This window comes from Anomalospiza imberbis, chromosome Z (assembly GCF_031753505.1).
Source record: "Anomalospiza imberbis isolate Cuckoo-Finch-1a 21T00152 chromosome Z, ASM3175350v1, whole genome shotgun sequence".
Taxonomy (NCBI): domain Eukaryota; kingdom Metazoa; phylum Chordata; class Aves; order Passeriformes; family Viduidae; genus Anomalospiza; species Anomalospiza imberbis.
In genome coordinates, this window is record NC_089721.1 from 70,316,587 (window position 1) to 70,337,458 (window position 20,872).

General features: G+C 42.3%; 1 protein-coding gene across 7 annotated transcripts in view; it reads right to left on the reverse strand.

The window, feature by feature from the left end:
- Positions 1-20,872, reverse strand: part of MARCHF3 (membrane associated ring-CH-type finger 3) — a 57,700-nt gene that overhangs the window by 15,447 nt on the left and 21,381 nt on the right. For 2 of the 7 annotated variants that reach the window (XM_068175696.1, XM_068175695.1), the window contains 2 exons: positions 4,011-4,224; positions 2,812-3,019 (listed from right to left, as the gene is read on the reverse strand). In XM_068175696.1, coding sequence (XP_068031797.1) covers positions 2,812-3,019; positions 4,011-4,201 — 399 coding nt within the window. In that variant the 5' untranslated portion in view covers positions 4,202-4,224. Of the gene's footprint in view, positions 1-2,811; positions 3,020-4,010; positions 4,275-9,483; positions 9,600-20,872 lie in introns of those variants that run through there. The other 5 variants (XM_068175697.1, XM_068175692.1, XM_068175691.1 and 2 more) reach the window with 5 other exon arrangements.

The following is a 20,872-nucleotide window of genomic DNA, read 5'->3' on the forward strand; positions in this document are numbered from 1 at the left end:
AGTTTGTTTGGTTTTGTGGTTTTGTTGGGGTTGGGTTTTTTCTTTTTGTGTGTGTGTGTGTGTGGTTTTTTTCAGGTTTTTTTTTGTGGTGTTTTGGTTTTTTTTTTTGTTTTGGTTTGGTTTTTTTGGGGTGTTTTGTGGTGTTTTGTTTTGGTGGTTTTTTTTTTTTTTTTTTTTTTTTTTTTTTTTTTTTTTGTGGAATTTTTTTTGGCCCTTTGAAAGAGAGTATAATACATTTTGGAATAGTCAGACATACATCCCCCACCCCCTCGCCCCTCCCCCCCCCGTTTGGAAGATCTCGTGGAGAAAAGATCAATATTATGACTGATTGCTTGGAGCATTTCTTTACTACCTGTCACTGACCCCTGAATGGGATGTATTCACCCTGTGAGATAGGGCCTGTTGAGGAGTTACTGGATAGGTTTTTAGAGTCTGTGCTCTATAAATCACTTAATGAGTACAATAGCCCCTCTTGACCTACTAAAATGCGCTGGTAAAACTCATCACTCACCTCCAGTGAGAGGAGGACCATTTACTCTTCCCATTATCTAGGTCAGGGGAATCTTTGGAGAACTAATCACCTCACTAAACGAAGAGAACTTTGACACCCCACCCCAAAACCTACCCACTCTGTGGTGTTAAAAGCAGGTGGCCACTTTGGCTTGTCACTCATCCAAATGTTACAGTAGGGTTTTTGTGAGAAATGGTCCTACTATGCCTGATAAACCTCCTTCCATGTCCTCACACTCTGGGTGACACAGAGTGACAGGCATGGAGGTGCTTTTAGGACACAGGAGATGAGGGAATCTGGCAGCTTGCATCTGCTTTAGTCCTGCTTTGGGAAGTTTCAGATTTTTGCTGCAATTATTTGCATGGGGAGGTTTTTGCATTTCAAAGCACTGTGTATTAAATAAGTATAAATGTCCAGGATAAACTAAAATTACACTTACAGAAATCAATAAGTTTGTTTATCTTTCTGCTTAATTTGCCCGCTGGCATACAGCTCATCTCTGCTGCTCTCAGCTTTGAAAGTACACCTTCATTTTCCTTCTAAACTGAAAACATATTGCCTTTATAAGATCACAAAGGATTGTGGGTTTTTATGACCTTTCCTGCAACTGCACCCAACTGTTGATTTCTGCACTAAAATACTGTGGGTGTAAGTAGCTGAGAAGTCAGAAAATAATGAGTTGTAAAGCTAAAACCTATGTTTCAGCTATGTTTCAAAAATATTCTTGCTCAGGGTTTTCACTTGTCCTCAACAAACAGAAAAAACTGGCAGTTTTACAATTATTACTCTAAATGTCTTTGTTGCTGTTTCTACTACTTATTACTGCTTCTGCCAAAAAGAAGCCTCATTTCATCAGGGAACAATCAAGCAACCACAGTACCCCATCCTGAGCAGGGTCAGCTTTGCTTTCAACTCTTTCCATCATCAGCAGCTCTGGCCAGCACCACATCCAATTTGTGCAGCACAGGCCTCACCAGGAGCCATCACAAGGGAGAAATTTCCAGAAGATGGGCTCTGCAATTAAACTGTGATGCCTCAGCATCACCTGTCTTTCTTCTCAGTGGGCAGATGCAGAGTGGCATCGTTCTTGCACCAAAGATTGAGAGGAGAGCCAGACAGCAACCCAGAGGCAGCCAAGCACAGCTGGCCAGGACCTGCTCTGGGTGCAGGACTTGTGCTAAATGCCATGTCTTGTACCTTTTGTGGGGGCATCCTGAGGAAGAATGAAGATATCCTTAGGCTTAGGCACAAAATGTGCATGCCTATCTCAATTAAAGCAATTTTGGTAGTGTTGAACTGCTCATCCCCTGACCCACCTCCCAGCAGTCAGCTCTGTCCTGTGTCCTCTTCCCTGTGAGCAGGAGAAAAACAAAATGCTGCTTCCCCCTACCCATTTCTAATACTGTGCCTCCTCCCACCAGTTTTGACACAATTTAAAGGAACAATTAAGATGCACAGGAAATACACTTTGTCCTGAACCCAAGTTCTGCATATAGGTGCCTGTGTCACCAACAGGCACAAAACAGTTCTTCTCATTAATTTTGCCAAAATGCTTTAAATTAACTTTTTATTCCAAAAGAAACCCCAACTTTGCTTCATCTTTTCCCAAAATAAAATAAGGGAGGAAAAAGGTCATTAACAGTGTCAAGAGAGTGAACTTGTTTTGATTTATTTTCTTTTCCTGAGGACCAAAAATTCCCTAAAACCTGGAAAACTTCATGAAGCTGCTATCTATAGTTGGCAAAAACTAAATTTTCAATGATAAAGGCGAAACAATTGCCCAATTCTCTGTCAAGTCTGGCACATAGGCAAGAATAGGCCAGAAGGTGACTCACAAATGTCAAAACATGCCAGACACTGAACAAGAACTATTCCTTCTTGTGGGCTTGACATACAAACTGGGTTTCCAAGGCTCCTAAGTTTGTTACCTCCCAAAAGCAACTATAAATAAATAAATTTCTGACCTATATTTAATACTCTCAGTCCAGAGACCTGTCCCGCATTCCACAGAAATTGCAACTTGCCTCTCTTCCACCCTCAACCAAGCTGGCTGGCACCCCAGGAATTTGCTGCAAAAAAAACCTTGGCTCGGGCTTGCAGTGAAGCAAACCCACTGATCCCACTCTAATAATTTGCTCTGATTCCCTCCAAAACAAGGGGTTCTGTCACACCCCACCCTTCCCCTGAGCTCCCACCCTCACATTGCCAAACCCCACTGGACCCGCAGAGCCCTTGTGATGCCTGCACGGAAGCAGGCAGGATTTTTCTGGCCAAAACTCAGATTTCAGGGCCGTACTGACCTCCACCAGTGGCCTGGGCTTGCGCTCCACTGCAAACCTGAAGTGGCAGAGCTCACAGTAGCTGGTGTTGGAGGACGACAGCCAGTGCTCCAGGCAGCTGCGGTGGATGGTCCCCAGCGTCCCCGTGCACTCGCAGGGGGACAGCAGCTCCTCGTGGCTGCTGCCCTCGTGGCAGATCCTGCAAATGGGCCGGTCATTGAAGGGGCTGCTGCAGGAGAGGGAGAGAAAACTGCTGGTCAGTGCTCAAGGGTTGTGGCGACAGCTTTTATTCTCTCTGTGTTTGCATTGCTTTGCCTTCTAGTAATCCAGGCTGGTGGGCTAATGGTTTAAGGTGTTTTGTTGTTCTTGCATAAAACACCTCTTTTATTAGGGAGGGGAAAAGTGTAGAGTGGCAGATGAGAGGCAGACGACCAAGTCCTTCTGTATTTTGTATCTCCCAGCTCTTCACAAAGCAGCGGTGCAGCCACCTCAGGAAACCCAAAAGTGCACCATGGAGGCTGTAAATCTGCTTCAGCTGGGCACTTCTTGGTGATCCTCGGACCTAAGTATTGTTTTCACTGGCCAGCAGCAAAGGGCAGCAAAGGGCTGCTGAAAGAGCAGCACCTTGCCCTGTATCGCCTCGAAGGCAGGGCCACGACTCCAGAAAAGAACATGAAGACAGAAACCTCCTCTCTCTGGAAAGGGTTTCCCTCTCTTTGGGACAGCCCACAGGCAGGTCAAGTTGGGACAGAAACAGATGTGTGCCAGACACATCCCTGCTGTGTGGCTGCAGATGGGTATTTCTTCTGCACTGCTTTAAGATCCATGAAGTCATTCCAGCTCACCACCAGCAAAGACAAATTTAATTTTGACCCAAGCATCAAGTCTGGATAAGGCCAAGCACATCAGAATACTCTTTCTTGCATCTAATGAGAACAAAGCCAGCCTGAAGCATGCTTCAAAGGCATAGATTAACAATATATTTCACCACTAATCTGCCTCTCTAAACCAGCAGCAGAAAGAAAGGTCAATCACTCTGACGACTGAAGCTGCAACACTAATGCTAGAAACAGCTTGTCTGGCTGCTCAGCATGCCGGGGGCTGGTCAAGTGTTTTAGGAAGCTGATGCATCCCGCAGCACGATCACTGTGATGCTGGGATGGGGGTTTTGATCACACCTGACGGGAAGGGACCTGTTCCTCCTTCTGTCCCCCACATACCTCTGCACGGCCAGGGTCCGCACGACGGACGAGAGCAGCTGCCCATCCTTGGAGGACACCTGCATGACATACTGGGGACAGCTGGTGGCCAGGCCCCCGCTGCTGCCAGGCAGGCTCTTGCCATCGGGGGCTGGAGGGCGCGGGCACTCCGGAGGGACTCCAGGCAGGTGGCTGCAGCGGCTGGTCCTCATGGCGCTGGGCAGCGGGTCCCCATCTAGGCAGGAACAGGGACAGGGAGGTGCTGGGGGGCACATCTCTCCCTGTCTGACCAACAGCAGGCGTGAGAAGGAGCATCCCTCGCTCCCCACCCCAGGTTTCCGAAGCCCACTCAGCAGGGAAAGGGGGTTTGCAGTACCAGGCGTTGCAGAAAAACAGCCTGCACATCCCACAAGCAGCAAGGCGGCAGCCCTGCTTTCTTCTCCCCACAGACTCCTGAAGTCAATGAGTGATCAATAGAGAGGCTGAACCTTTTATCACTCCCCCTCCAAATGTTTCAAAGGAATATACAGTTTCACCCTGTGCACTTTCAGATTTAAAGGCTGCCACTGTCTGCCAACAGGGAAAGTTATGTACTGGAGGAGAAAATGGTGGATTGGCTTCGAATCCCCTTTGAAAACACCTTAATGATGCTTAGTGTCTTCTGCCACCAACCCACAGCAGAGCACAGACCTGGCAATTAATCCTGTACAGAGCTTTAGTCACAGAAACCTGTTTAATCACAGCCTGAGTGCAGCAGTAATTTATGCCACAAGGTGAGGCAGAAATCACAGCCTGCCCGTGCCTCTCTCCTCTGCTTTGCTCCTTCTCACATCACTGTGAGTGTGTTTTGTGCAGTGCTTTCACACATGGCAATTGGGAAGGAAGGGTTGTGCTGGGGACAAGGGTGATGATTCGTTTGTGGGGAATTTTGGAAGGAATTTGAGACGGGGCTTCTGAGTTGTTTTTGATGATGTGGTTTATTTTTCTTTCCCACATAGGTAGGAAGGGTGAATTTGGCTCACATCTTCACTGCATGGTTCAGAAGGTCACAAGACCCCTAGTTACAAGACATTTTAAGGAGTTATTGATTAATGAAACACTGCTAACAAAGATAACTATGTTTTTGACCCAATCCTTAAATATTTTGTCTTATGGACCCATGCTACAGTGTAAGCTATCTTAGCCAATCATGCTATGACACACAAACCTACAGCACTGCATTCTAAACTCCTTGTTTACCTTTGTAACTACTTTTATTTTTACATCTTTAACTCTAAAACTCTAAGCTTTCCTTAGCTTAACGTGCCTCTGCTTTAAACTATAAATCCACATTCTCACTACTAGCACCTGAGTTTGGAAGCCTTCTCCAAGGCCTCAGATCAAATCCTGTGTTTAATTCTAAGCTTTGGCTCACGGGCCCAAAGTTCTGAGAGTTCCCTGCATTTTGGATTCCAACAAGGAGGAGCATGGGTGTGTAAATTCCTGATGTCTTGGTGGGATGGATGCTCCTGGCTAGGTGTGACTGTCATGGAGGGTTCCACCGGGCCGTGTCCCTGCCCTTTGGGTCAGGCACCAAAAACACACAGGGTGGGTTAATCCCTCTGCAAAAGCAGGGAAAGATTTCCCAGCACGCCTTGGGACACTTGGCTGCAGCCCTGTGCAAACTTTGCAGGTTGCAATGATGATATTCCCTTGTTAAAATCAGGAGATTCCCCCTCACAAAAAAAAAGAAAAGTGTACTGCGTCACTCAGCACAGCTGTATGGTGCCAGCACTGTGCCTGAGAAGAGCCTTTAAAAACCAAACACGGACAAAACCCTCTTAACGGGGGTGTTTCTATAAGGGTTTGGGAGAAACCCTGTGATTTTACTTTGTTGGGTTTGAGGAAGAGCAGCACCAGCCTTGGGAAGCCCCCTGAAGGGATGTCCTTGGCAGTAGGATTTTGTGGCATGTGAGGACTGGTGTGGATGCAGGAGCACTTGCACCACAAAAGTTTTCACACAGGGAGTCATATTCCTAGAAAGGCATCTAAAGTAGGAAAACAGGTTTGTTTTGCAGGGTCACCTCAGCTGTTTTCAGACCACACATACCCCAGGGAGTGAGCTGGAGGCTGGTGAGACAGCTCACAGGGCAGAGAGGGTTCACGGAATGGGGAAGGGAATCGGGCTCTGAGCCTCATTTACAATGAAAATGAAGCAAATGGCTGATGTCAACACCATTAACATATAAAAGATGCAGACATTTCAAGGGAATAAGAGCCACAGACTCTCCAAGGAGACCATGGTATTCAGCAACGTTTTAGTTTTAAAATCCATGCTGAGACTGTTTAACAAGAATGTTCAGCTGCTGAGTAGCTGCTTCATTAAACTTAAAAAGCTTAAGAAGTATCATGCTTACAGACCCATGCTGCAGAATTATGTATTTTTATCCTGATTGCTTCACTGACCCCATTAAGTACAACAGTGGGTTTATAATTTCAGACATAATGACCATCCAGGCCTTTACAAACACATCCATCAGTCACTTGATGAGTTTGGAGGGTTTGCTGGAGCATCAGAAGATGCAACTAAATGCAAAGCTTTAAAGCACACGGGAAATAATCTGGCTGCATCTCAGCAAAGTTAATTCAAATTTCTGCCTACAGCACTGCATTGATGTCCCACTTTGGCAGAGCAGATACAGGTAATCCCTTTCTACTTTTTTTAAAAAGTAAGTTGAAAGTTACAGTATATTTTTCTGAATTCAGAAGAACCACTTTCACTCAAAATCAGTGCATGTACCTGAAAAGTGACACAATTATGGAATTAAATGATGTGTGCTTTAACACTGAACTCCATGGTAAATAATGAAGATTAGTTGTCCCCAGAAGCACGGAGATCCTAAGCAAATCCTAAGTTAAAGCTGGCATTAAGGAATTGCAAATCTTAACAGCCACAAACCCTCAAAGTCAGTATTTACCCATATGTATGTATTATGTCAAAAAAGTTTTTTACCTGAAACAAGTGGAAATCTGTCAAAAATGCCTCAATAAATGAGAAAATAAAGAACAAAACCAGGAAGATGTGTTTAGCTAGTATTTATGAAGGCAAGCAATATTAAATTGGGGAAGACAGAATATCAATATTTATTCCAGACACCAGAAAATTCTGAGAAAATTGGCTGAATTTGGCATGATGAATGTATGGTAGTATCTAGCTCTTTGTTTTTATCTTTTCTGGGTTGTCACTAGTTGTAGTTTTTCATTTATATATATATATATATATGTGTGTGTGTGTGTGTGTGTGTGTGTATGGGTTTGTGGGTGTCACAGTAAAAGTAAAGGTGTTGCAGGTATTTTCTTTATGCAGTAAGTGTAAAAACAATGACAAACCAACCAATAAACTCGAGCAAAGTATCTGAAGGCATGTTGAAGCTAGGCAGAGGATTCAAGTGCAGAAGACATCCTTTGCCCCATAATAATTTATAGGATGCTATTTTCCTATTTATAACTCCTGTTCCAAAAAACCCACAAGGCTCAACAAGTGCCACTGAGCAAGGTACTGCCACTCCAGTTGAGTCACACTCGAATAAAAAGCTAAAAACCAGCATTATTGCCCTGAAATGGAATTTAAAGCCATCTGCAGACCTGGAATACAGCTGGAATCCTTGCTGCACTCCTTCTGGCTCTGCATGAGTTCACCCCAATTCTGAGACCCACAAGGCATCATCAGGGTGACGAGTTAAATTATCACAGCAGAGCTTTTTTAAAGCAGTGCTGTTTTCCTGCTGAAGCTGTGAGTGGCTGGGATTTGCACAAGCCAAAATGATCTTTACACTTCAAGCAGAGGGTTGCAAAATGTTGAACAAATACTTGTGGAGTTGTTCCCTTTTCCTTTTTTAATTTTTTTTTTTCAGCACCTCTGCTAAGAATAGCACTTCCTCCACCTCTCTCAGTCGTGGTTTCAAACTTGGAAACCCATTCACCTCTCTTATTCCATGTTTCCACGAGTTCACCCTATTAGTTTCAAGAAATGTGACATAAGCTTGCATCAATCAGCTTCAACACTTAAAAATATGCATGAAAAATTACTAGCATCCCATCTGGAGATGTTTTCCCAAGAAATACTGGGTTATTTTAAAAAGACAGCCAAAATACTAATATTAATAATGATTATGACAGCAACAACAAATCAAACCAAAATTTAAAAAAAACCAAATCACACCAACAGAAAAATCCCAAATACACACCCACAAAGAAAAATAATTTTAAAAAAACCAAACCCAAACAAAGAAACAAAAAAAAAACCCCACCATCACCACCAACAACCCTAAACAATCAAAAAAACACCCTCCAGTTTTCAGAAGCCTTCAGAGATCTGTTTTAGTTTATTTACTATTTATTTATTATTTATATTAATATTACTAGAATATTGTCTAATACTATGGTGTAATATATAATATTATTATATTAAGCAATATTATAATTTATATTATATATTTCTATACTATTTATTATTTATTTATTCATACTACTTATGTAATTTCACATAATTTTGCGCAGCTTGCTCCAGAATTTTGCACCCCAGTGATGTGTGAACAGTTTTTTACCTCAGACAGGTCAGCAGATCTGGAGCATAGAGGGAGATAGAATTCTCTGCCTTACATGCAAATCATGGAGGAGCATCTCCTACCCTCTTTTCTGCTATCAGTCCTGGCTGGCTGCTCAGAATGCCAACTGTTGCATTCTAAGTAATAAATCATTGTTTTCAAAAGCTGTCAGCAATGCAGTTTTCAGAGGCTGGGTGAAAAAGGTATTCCAGTGGTCTCCACTGGCTCAAGTGTCACAAGATCGTGCATTACCTTTGTTTCTAGAAAAGGGGAGCAGGAACTCACCTTTCCCTCAGTGAGGTTTAGACAATAATTTTATGCCACCCTTTAGGATGCCCCAGGGACCAAAACAGCCACTGCACTCCCTGGATCACACACAGCTGCTGGGTGATCCCTGTGTGCCCTTCCCACCAAAAAAAAAAAAAAAATGCAGAGGAAGAGCCAAAATTCTCAACTCCAGAACACTCTGAAACCTCCTAGATTTTTACTTACCAATAAACAAGGCAGGGTACTGTGAAGGTGGAATAGACATATCACTTTTTAAAAAGTAAGAACCCCTGGGGCACCTGAGAATTCTATTTTAGTTGGAAAACATTGAGTTTTATGCAGGTCCTTTCTCAGACACTTCTATCTGGGATAGTTTGAAATGTTTCTTGACTCATTCCTCCACAAGCCACCACAAAGACCTTCATGGGTGCCCTCCTAGTTTCAAACACACAAATATTGAGTAAAGAAATTGGTGAAGTAGCTGGCAGTTCCAGCTGAAGCTGTGGATGCAGCAGCGCCACAACACCCCCAAGCCCCCCAGAGCAAAAAAATAATCTCTCTGAATTAAGAAGAAAAATTCCTAGAGTTGATAATGATATGTGGCTGAGCACAAGGAGAGGAAAAAAAAAATGCTGCCTGACCTGTTCATTTTGGAGCTCTAAAGCCATCAGTAAGAGAGGACACGGCAGTTCTGGGACACGGTGACAGGAGAAGGCTGGAGAAAATTTTATTTTGGTCAACAGTATCCAGCTTGCTGTGTTACACCACCACCTTTTAAGGAGCTATGAGAGACCACTGAAAGGTGCAAGAGGAAAATGTGGCAATTGTTCCCCAGCTGAGGAGGACAGATTTCATGTTAAGGTCTTTCGACACATAGAAAGTAGCACGGTACAAACCCAGATGACATTAGGCAATTTTACTCTGTTTCAGCCCACATTTTACTAATTTTTCAAGCTGTAAATAGCATTTCCCATTCATCTGGTCTGACTGCAGAGAGCTGCAGGGGCTTTTCAAAACTACCACACAGTAGGCTGCATTCAAAGTGCAATTTCATAAACAAGCTCATCAAAAAACTGAGTGCTCATTTGAGGCAGCAGCACAAAGCAGTTCAGCACAAGTAGTCCTTAAGAGTCTGACCATGCATTTAAAACTTCACTGCCCACCCATAAATCATTGTTATTTTGTTATGTACTGAACCTTGAACCACTTTCCATGAGAGCAATAGACTCCCTTCTTGGCACTGTGAACTTTAATAAATTGCTTTATATGCCTGCACAGCCACGAACTTGGGTCATTTGCTTAGATTTGTATCCTTTTGTTGGTTGTTGAAATGAAGGTTTTCAGATGATAATAAATACCACAAGTACTTGTGGTGGTGGCATTTTAGCCTTGCATTAATAAGGGAAAAAAACCAGAAGACACAAATTCAGTTTACAACTGATCTGGAAATAGAATTTTTTTCCCCTCAAGGTATTAGGAAATATGTATATTTTCTTTCCTTGTATTAGTTTTTTTCTAACAGAAATGTCTTCCCTCACAGGTTACAGAGGCACGTACTCTAACATGTTCCTAAATTCCCTTTTTTTCATTGCCAGATCTGCTTCAGATCCCCACTCTCCTATTTCCTGTCCACAAAATTCCTGCTTTTCCCCAGAACATGGCTTAAACCACAATTGTTTTCACACTTAAGCACCAAAATGCAGTGAAAGAATTAGTATCTGCTTACATACGCAAAGATTGCATATTAAAAGGCCCAGAAGTTTGGATTTTTTGCACTAGAAAGTTCTAGATTCTCTTTCCTCTCCAAATTAGGTCACCTTATAAAAATGAGTCAAGCATTTCTTGGCCTAAAACGTGAAAAATGAGAATTTAATTTGCTCTCAACAGCTGTCAAAGGACAAAGAACTCCATGTCAGTCGAGGGTTCCTCTCTAAAAATCATTTTGTCCTGGAGAGTGACAGTATTTCTTTTGCACACTGTGTTTTACTGATGAGGCACTTCCTTCATCATGGAAACTGTAAAACTTTCAGCAGTCCCATTCCCTGCAAGTACCTCGGATTTTATCAGAAAACATGTCTTTTGCAATCTCCAAATTGTTTTTGCAGTTTTAACTGCATCAGCCAGTGCCTCTGGACTCTGACCTCTGTTCCATTTAGGTGCTTCATTCCTGCTGCTTGTCTTGTCAGTAAAAGCAAAATCTGAGAGTGCAGGGTGCTCACTCCACCCCCCTGAGACTCACAGCACACCTGCACACAGCAGAGTGCACAAAAAAAATTGAACAGAAGTTACACCTTGATGTTTTCAACTACTCTTTCAGCAGATGGGGAGAATTGAGACAGCCGGAGGACCAAAGTTTCTGTCAAATATAAAGTCTTGAAGTCTTTCTTAAATACAAGGTCTTAGGAGGGCAAATTCAGTCAGATCTGATCCAAATGTGCTGCATTTGGTGGAACTGTTACTATTGACCTTCCCCACATTTAGGCTGGACTCAGAACTTCTGTCCCACAGTTGTGGGATGGAGCTCAGGGGAAAACTCTCAAAGTTAAATATGTATGTACTCCCAAGGCCATGTTTTCACATGTAAAAATAGCTCTCCCCATTTCCACTGCAAGGCTGAAAGGAGGGCTGCTAACATCACACAGATCATTGCCCTGCCCCATGTAAAAAATCCCCATTTTGGCTTTTTTTATTTGCTCACCCATAAAACATCAGCTGAATCCAACTGATTCCTCCTGGCCAGGCAAGACCAAGCTGAAAATTACTTACTTAAACTGCAAATGGTGTAAATGTTTAATACTTGAAGCTTGACTTCCTGCCTGGGGTTTGGTAATGAACTCCTGTTCATGTAAATCTTGTGTAAATTAACTCTTTGACAAATAACTCTTAAATTTTGGGTCTACCTGGCTCACAGTGGCCAAACACACATGGATTTTGAGGCTGTGAGCAAGAAATTTGTTTGCAGAAGAGTTTGAGCAATAGAGAGCACAGAGAGCGCTGGCAGGTGATAGAGGAAAGAGCCTGAAAACTGCAGGGCAAAAAGAGCCAGCAAAAAGCAAAATGTTTTTTAACTACTAATGTGGGACACTTGGAGAAATGTGGTCATGGTATTTCTACAGACAGCCTAACAAAAATGCTAATTCTTCTGGTCATCATTGCTAAGTTAATTATTTGACTGATTTTGGTACATTTGATTCTTCCAGATCCTGCAGTCGATACTGCACACAAATATGATCCTATTACAATTATTGCATTTATAGTTCTCACTATTGATGGCAAAACAGTTCAATGTATGAAACTTAAGAAAGATACTAAACCCACTTTTAAATTAAAGTAAGTGGGAAATTGAAAACATTTCTCTTTGTAATAGCTTTATATTTTAATTCCAGAGTTCAGCAATATTGGCTGCATCAGTCTTGCATTTGAGAAAAGCTTCATTAGAAGCTCAATGAGCACAACTTGTCATTAAGTCTCCAGTTTTGAAACAAAGATTATTATCATACCGTGCATATGTTTTGATGCACTGTAATTTAACCTGAAATCTTTCAGGTACCTTCATATTAATTTTTTGTCTTCCTTAGTCTTCAACTGCATAAACAATTAATATTGATATTTAGTTCCTGCACAGAGGACTCCTCTCCCTTCCATGCGATGCATCCCAAACATCCCACTGTCTGCAAGGTGCCTGCGTTACTAAAAATGTTGTCTGGTGCTCTGCACTGAAGCCCAAGTACAATCAGAAGATCTTTTTCTTCTTCCCTAGGTACTGTCTGTCACTTTTACAACAGGACTGAAAACCCCATGGGGTGGATTAAATTCTCATGTTTTATTCAGCAATGAATCACCTGGATGACAGTCTGCAAATACATGAAACTTGGCTTGCGTGTGATGCTTTGCAAAGCATGTCCCAGTCTAATATATTTACACGTGGAATACGTGCTTTCACTTGTTCTCTGGCTGTGGGATCACCCCAGGTGCTTCTGGAGGCGCCCTCTAACAAGCCACTTTCCTTCCCTGGAGAGAATTTACCTTGCATTATTTTATCTTGTTGTGTTTCAGCTGGCAGCAGCTGAGTGTTTGATGTTTAACGATGGGGGAATTTAGTTTTCCAAATATCTTGTTTGAAAAAGAGGAAAACACTTTAAAAAGCAAAATGCCTCCAAATGCAGGTCTACTCCTCTCCCTTTTCCCTTTTTACCCTTCAGTCAAAAGCGGCTAAAAATATTCTTGCTGCGTTTTCCTTCACATGGGAAGATAAACCCTCCCTGTTCCCATATCAGTCTATTTCTCTCAGCAGGACCAAAGTGTGGACTCCGTGAGTTTCTATAATATTTACATAAAGATTTCCCTCTGAACTTCAAACTGGAGGAGGGGAAGAGTTTTTCATCAAACTCCAACACTTGCACTCTAGTCCAGAATGAGACAAACACATGGGAATATTGTGAGTTAATTAAAATCAGTGATAATTCCCTACACTAACTAGTTTTACATGGGTATGTGGTGTGTTATGTGAAACTATATGCTGTGGGGACTGAACAGCTCCCTCTCTTTTCCAGTTACAAGAACACCAAGAATGCTTTTAGTCATTGTCACATGAAGTTGGCATTGGTCAAACTAAATCAGATGTGACATGCAGACCTGGAAAGGAAAAGTTATTGCTGCAAAATAAAGCACATAAAATTCAATTTCTCTTCAGTAATCTTCAAGCAAATTACTGAAATGCTGCACTAGTGAATGAAAACTACAAGACAGAACTAAATCAAAATTGCAGAGGTAAAATTTGACTGGACAACATTATTGCCCTAATAAAATCCATGAGAAATACCAACGAGAGAAATAACAAGAGTTAGAAGTGAACTGGGTACAAGACTTATTTATATGAGAAATAAAGGCAGTGGAAATCTGGAGTGGGTTTGAGCTGATCTCAGCTGGGATTTTACTCTGTGTGTTGTTTTGACTTCTGCACTGAAATCAACCATGACGTGCAGATTTTCTTGCACACCTAAGACAAGCTTGGTATAGGACTATTAGATCTTTGCAGAACAGCAGTGAGCCAGGCAAATGCTAAAAATATATACTATTGTGTAATTGGACCTGCAAGACATTTCATAGGTTTTTATAGTGCCATTTAGCAAGCTCTGCTGTTTGTTTTCACCGCCAGAGAATTACTAATCCTTTCTAAGAAGCTGAGTGTGTGCAATCCAGAAACATGAAACCACACCTATGAACCACTGCATTGATGCTGCTTGGTGGAGCATTCTGTATCAGAATCAGAGGGTGGTTTGGGCTGGAAGGGACCTTAAATTCCATCCAGGGCCACCCCTGCCACGGCAGGGACACCTTCCACTGCCCCAGGCTGCTCCAAGCCCTGTCCAGCCTGGCCTTGGGCACTGCCAGGGATCCAGGGGCAGCCACAGCTGCTCTGGGCATCCTGTGCCAGGGCCTGCCCACCCTCCCAGGGAAGAATTTCTCCCTAATATCTGATCTAAACCTACCCTCTGTTAGTCTGAAGCCATCAACACTTGTCCTATCACTCCAAACCCTTATAAATAATCTGTCTCCATCTTTCCTGTAGCCTCCCTTCTGCATCAAAATGGTCACAATTAGGTCACCCTGACACCTTCCCTTCCCCAGGCTGATACCTGGAGTTGCCCCAAACACCGGGGCCAAGTCCCACGAGGTCTGAGAACGTGATGATTGTGATATTCCTTCAACCACACTTTTAAAGCAGGATCTTTAATTAAAGATTCACTTGCATCTCATCAAAATGTTCACACGTCTTTGTACCACCTTGCACATCATAAGACATCACTGAGGGCACAAAAATCATCCAGAAGCGGGGAAATGCTAAAACTTGGCTGAGCACTTTGGCTCTGCTGCAGAAGAATCTGTGTGAAGTTGGCTGTTGCCAAAGGGCAAAGTAATTAAAGAGCTCCAAGTTTTACCCTAGGGGCTGCAAAATCCTGGGGTTTCTGGAGATGTTGTGAACAGCCAGAAGTAAAAAGTAAGATAGAATACTTATGTGCTTTCAACAATATGTTTTACCAGCCTACTGCATCCTCCAAAAAATTATTTTTTCTTAGTAAAGAAGCAACTAAAAGATTTCTCCTCCAAGACTTGCCTTCCTGCCATTGCCTGCTGCTGAGGCAGGTGAAAAGGAAAACCCGGCTGGAAGTTTAGGATATAGGTTTTCCACAAACTTTTGATTGATTTCTACCTTACACACTGCAGGGTTTTGTGGGTCTGTGTCCCCTCCACTACTCTAAGTTTAGGGTCAGCCAGCCTTACCTCACTCTAGGGCTGTGGAAATTTCTAGAATCTCCTCACTCACCTTCCATCTTGACACTTACGATGCAATGGATGCAACAGCTATTGAGGAGAGTTTAGGTAGAAACAATCACCAGTGAAACCTAAAAATGGAAACCTTAACAGCCCTAAAAAACAGCCCTAGCTATGTACTCCAGATCCATCTCTTAATCAAGAGCAATTTATATTTACACAGCTCATGAAATGTAAACTTTGAGGATCCTGGCTTCAAAGGCACCCTGCTATTTAATAGGATAAACACACTATTAATTCTATTAAACTATTCTATTTAATAGAATAAGGACACCAAGTTTTCCATGTGGAGAAAATTCCTTGGTTCACCTGATGCTCAGGACTGAGCTTTCAAAGCACACTTCACAACAATCCACACCTGGTGAGCAAACACACAGGACCAAATGCCCAGCTCCCAGTTCTGCCTGCCTGTTTGGCACCTGATGAGCACAGAGCTCTGCTCTGTGTGACAGAGAAAAGATGACACTCCTCCTCCCTGGAGGCCTCCACGCAGAGATGTCTCACACACAGTGGTAAATTGAGTATACAGATGATTCTGCTGGTTCTGGCAACCAGAAAGAAAGCAGAAATACTATTTTTAGCATGGCACTTCATTACCAGTTTAATGGCATCCCAAGGTTTAGCAGCCTGTCAGGTCAGAAAGAAATTACACCTTGTTAGAGAAAAGCACTGAAACAAATTTCCTCATTAAGTACCACGTCTCCCAGCTTTTGCCTATTGCTGGAAACATCATTTTTCACCCTGCAAATTGGATAAGTAAGATTCAGTCTTTTTTTTTTTTGTTTTGTTTTATGTTAGGCTATCTCCACCACTTTTATCTTCCTTGCCATTGACTAGTGAGATTTTAAGTGGGTGTTTCTGGGTCTTTAATTAAAAATTATTAAAATACTTCCACAAGTATTTTACAGTAACATTGATGCTGAAGTTGAAAAATGGATGCCTTTATATACAAACATCTTAATAAACTAGTGAATATTAGTTAATTTTTGTATCATCATTTTGAGACTGCTGCATTGGCCAAAGGTTAATTACATTTCCCTTGCCATCTGGGCATTGTTCTCAGCTAGTCATACTAGTAATAAAATTTGTTCAATTTTTCCATCAAATGAATCCCCAGTGTTTTTCTGAGGAAGGTGACATCCTCCAACAGCTCTTTTTCCTTTCTAACTCCTGATTTATCTCCTACCACAGCTGTGGGAGCAGAATGAATCCCTGATATACCATCATTCTATAAAATATATCTTAATACTCTTGGCATACTTGTCTGTGTAACATCCTTCAGGCATACAACGTATCTGTAGCCTTAATGAAGAACAGTGAGTTAGAAGAGTGACAAAAAATGAGTTTAAAGTAAGCCAAAGCCTTGTTCAAACCCCTCCTCAGTGCAGCTCATCTCCAAAGCTGAACAGTCCCATGTAAAAACTGCAATAACTAAACCACATATTTGCTTCCAGTATTTGTGATATTTGTCCTTTCTGACAGCCAGTATCTGTTTCAAGCACATTACACACCTGGTTGCTGATACAGATAGAGGATAAATTAATTATGGGTAGGAATTTGTGACCAAGTGTTTCCAGAAACTCGGACTATCTGTCTCACTGCACAGAGCCACCTGCTCTCAGCTGCCAAGCAGGACTGAAATAAGCAAAACAAGAGACAGGAAACTCACTGTCTCAGCCCCGAAATACTCAACAACCTTGGCCCAGGCCAGAGCACACTTGTCTTTTGTCAAAAGCAAAACAACAGAAGCCTAATGATCAACAAAGGCAATTAATCGCAACAGGCCAGCACTGGAGGAGGTGAGGGAGTCCAGGTGGTAGAAAATTTCACTTGGATTTTGGGGGTGGTTTTTTGTGTGTGGAAATGGGAGGTGGCAACAGATTCACTGCCTTTTGAGTCTTCAGGGAAGAGAAGAAAAAAAAAAAAAAAAACAAAAAACACATGTTTGCACGCCCCTGAGCAGATTGTGCTCCTAACAAAGTGTGGACAGCAAACGGAGAAACTCTGGCAGACACAACCCAAGCGAGCTGGGATGGAAGTGCCCTTGTGCCACCCAGCTCTAACAAAGATTTATACAAAACATGGGGAAACCTGAGCCATAGTTGCTCTCAGTTTTTCATTTTTTCCCATTTGCTATTTCATTATTTAATTTGATTCAGTCGATAGAAGCTTTTAAATCAAACTCTGTCTGGAATCTGTTCCAGTGGGTTGAAAGCCAGCAAGCACAAGCAACCTGTACATGCATAAAACATTTCAAAGAACTGGGAGAGCTGTCTCTAATTTCTAAACCTTAATGGCAGCCGAGCCCGATTACAGCAGCAGTGTCCAGTGAAGTACTTCCAGTTGCTCTTCTCCATTGCAGTTTTTTCAGTCTTTATGACTGTTTTCTCCATTGCAGTTTTTTCAGTATGACTGGCTGCTCATACTGGCAGTCAAACAGCACACAACTGAATAGCAGGCAGTCCAACAGCAGCTAGAAATTAACTCTGAGTTGTGTGCCACAGCTGAAAGCCCACACCAGCCTCGCAGCTGCCAATTACTGCCAGCCCAAGATGTGTTCTTAAAAGCAGGATTGTCACAGAAGCCTGTTGTAACAAAAAGTGAGCCACCAACCATTGCTGCACAATGAAATCAGTTTACAGGCAAGGAGCTGGCTTTAAGGGCTCTATAAGGGATGAGTTCCTCTTGTGCTGTTGAAAATACTTTGATCTCCTGGGTTTCAGAACATGTCTAAATTTAAAATAAGCTGCTGCAAGGGAAACTATCCTTTTATGCTGCAATTGAGCTGCATGGATTGGAAGGTTATGGGCACAAGCAGGAGGGCAGGAATGGGCAGGTTAGCTCCCACATTCATCTTCCTGCCTGGCTTGGCGCAGGTGCATGCACTAAGTCAGAGAAACCACGACTTCAGCAGCTGTGAAAAAGTGGATCTGCAATTTGGTAGGAGGAGAAAAGAGAGGGGGGATTCAATTTCCAGCTTCTGATGGTCTTCAGGGACTGGTCCTAGAACACAATGCTTATTCTGTGTGTTATTGATACTCCCACTGACACTGATTTAACAACTCCTCCTTCTGCTGCACCAGCCCCCTCAGACATGATCTGGCACAGTTCACCTCAGGAAGGAGCAGCCTGAGGATTTCTGTAACATGAAGTTCACAAGATCTCCAGCGGCATGCACAGGAGGTATTTTATTCTGTTTCATAGAGACCTTAAGGAGTAAACTGGGGGCAAAAAGCCCAGAAGATGAAGGTGTAAACCTGTCCTCCTCCTGTGAAGATACCAAGGGCTTAAACAAGGCCTTTATATTCCAGCTCCAGCCATGAAATGCTACACGGTTTTATTTCCAAGCGTTTTGGAGATAAATGCATTTGATGCTTCTCATAAACAGCCTAGAGCAGATAAGCAAAGAACCAACACTGACCTTGTGTCAGATTTACAATTTTTATTTTTTAAGCCCTCAGAAAACCAATTACCTAAACCATAAGCTAGTTTGGAGAAAACTAATCTCCCCAGAGCTCAGCCCAGTGGGGCTTGTAAAACACCCAGCTCACACAGAGGTAGGAGGAGCCACACGGATAAGAAAGGATTGCAGGCTATTGCAAATAGCTCTGACCCTGCCTCATGCTTTCATGCTTCTCATGCTCTCTCTCTTTGAGGTAAAGCACTGCCCAGACAAAAAAAAAAAAAAAAAAAAAAAAAAAGTCTACTACATTTCACTTGCAATTTAAACACCTTGGATTATTTTTTCTTCCATTGTGTCACTGATGGTGGCTGAATGGAAGGGTTAAGCACCAGTATAACACCAGGTTATGGGTCAGCACCTCACACTGAGCACCCCAAAGCAGCAGCCACCATTCCGAGTGTGCAGCTTTAAACCCCTCAGAATTCCACACCAACCTGTAGGAATCCCAGGTCTGCTAAAGGGATGGAGTGAGGAAAGAGCTGAACAACTGCAGCTCTGCAGCAGCATCAGCCTCCTGACCTCTTCCTCAGAAGTGAACAGGGTGATCCTGAGCTGTTCACTCAGCAGTTTAACAGGTGAAACATGAAGCTTATCTGAAACAGGGGCTCCAGAGAGAAGAAAAAGGAATTACGGAGTCTACCAACCCCTGCAATGATCATAACCTGATCACTGGATAAAAGTTAAAATGTTGGGTGAAATGCCATTGCAAGGGTGAAATATGGCCAATTTCTTTCCACACCAGCTTTTTATAAAATACCAATTTTAAAAAGCTTCAGACTGCCTGGGTTGTAACAGCTTCACAAGAGTATTTATTCATTTGTGTTTACCGTCACATCCTAATAAATATCACAGTCAGTAAAAGCTTTATGCTAGTTGCCTGTATCCTTTGGTTAACCTTCTGCAAAATTTGTCTATTCATCATGACTGTCATCATCAAGACAGAAATAAAAAATGTTTTCTTTTGCTAGTGTTGTTGGTTTTTTTCCCTGTGTATTTTAACACAGAGACGCCTTTGCAAATTTTATGTGTTAATATTTTAACACTTGCTTAGTGGTCTTACAACACTTGCTGTAAAGTTTAGACAGCCTAATATAAGAATAATAATTAAAAAAAATCAAGCACTGGTCATCTCTAGCAGAGTTCTACTCTAAAATTCCAGTGGCCATCTCCACTGCTGCTTTATATAGAAAAGCATGGCTTCTACCTTTTTTAATTATTCCTTCTAAAAAGACACCCAACATCTGAGCAGCAGTTTATCAAGGTCCCCTGGCAAGCCTCGTGAACCAGAGATTTATTTCATGGCTTTGACTATTTCCTCTCATTCTAGCAATCCCAAGTCTTGCAGAGACTGCCCCAAGGGCATGATGTCTCCACAGAACAGTCAACATTTAAAAAATCAGTAAAACTGAGTGGAAGTAAAAGATTTTGTCAGAGTCAGTGTTCTCTATCCAAACCAATGTGCTTCTCTACACGAAGCCATAGCAGTTAGACAAGGAAATTTTGTCCTCAGAATTCAGCAGTTTCGTGTTACAAGTAGAACCAGATTAATTCAATATTAAAAAAAAAAAAAGTAAAAGAGATTAAAAGAAAAAAAAAATCTTCTCACTCCACTTTCACTTAGACCAAACTGCACCAGGGGAGGTTTAGGTGGGACTAGAGGAGGAATTTCTTCACACAAGGGGATTGGTCATTGGAAGGGACTGCCCAGGGACGTGGAGGAGTCCCAGCCCCTGGAGGGGTTTAAGGAATGACTTGGCACTGAGTACTCTGCTCTGGTTGACAGGCTGGACTCAGAGCTCTTTTCCAGTGTAATTGATTCTGTGGTTCTGTGTGATTCCACAAAATAAAACTCAGTAAAGATCTGCATGGATCAAAGGGAAAGCATTCAAGATCTGTCTTGAGCATTTAGAGGGTTTTTTACAGTGTTAGAATAAATATTTTGTCTCTGCTTTAGCAGTGCCAGCAATGATTCATCCTTACAAAATAATGTTGAATAATTAAAACTAGATGATATCTCTGTTCTCTCTTAATAACATTTTTTTTCCAACTCCTATTTTTTTCCTTTGAAACAAATGTCTACCAGTCAGTTAATTAACATTCATTTTTCTAGGATCTGCTCAGCACGGGAATACACTAACTCTTCAGGTGAAAGTAATTTATAGACTACATTATCCAAAGTTATTTGCCATTCCTTTGTCCTTGGCAGAGCAGCATTGCAATGACAACCAACA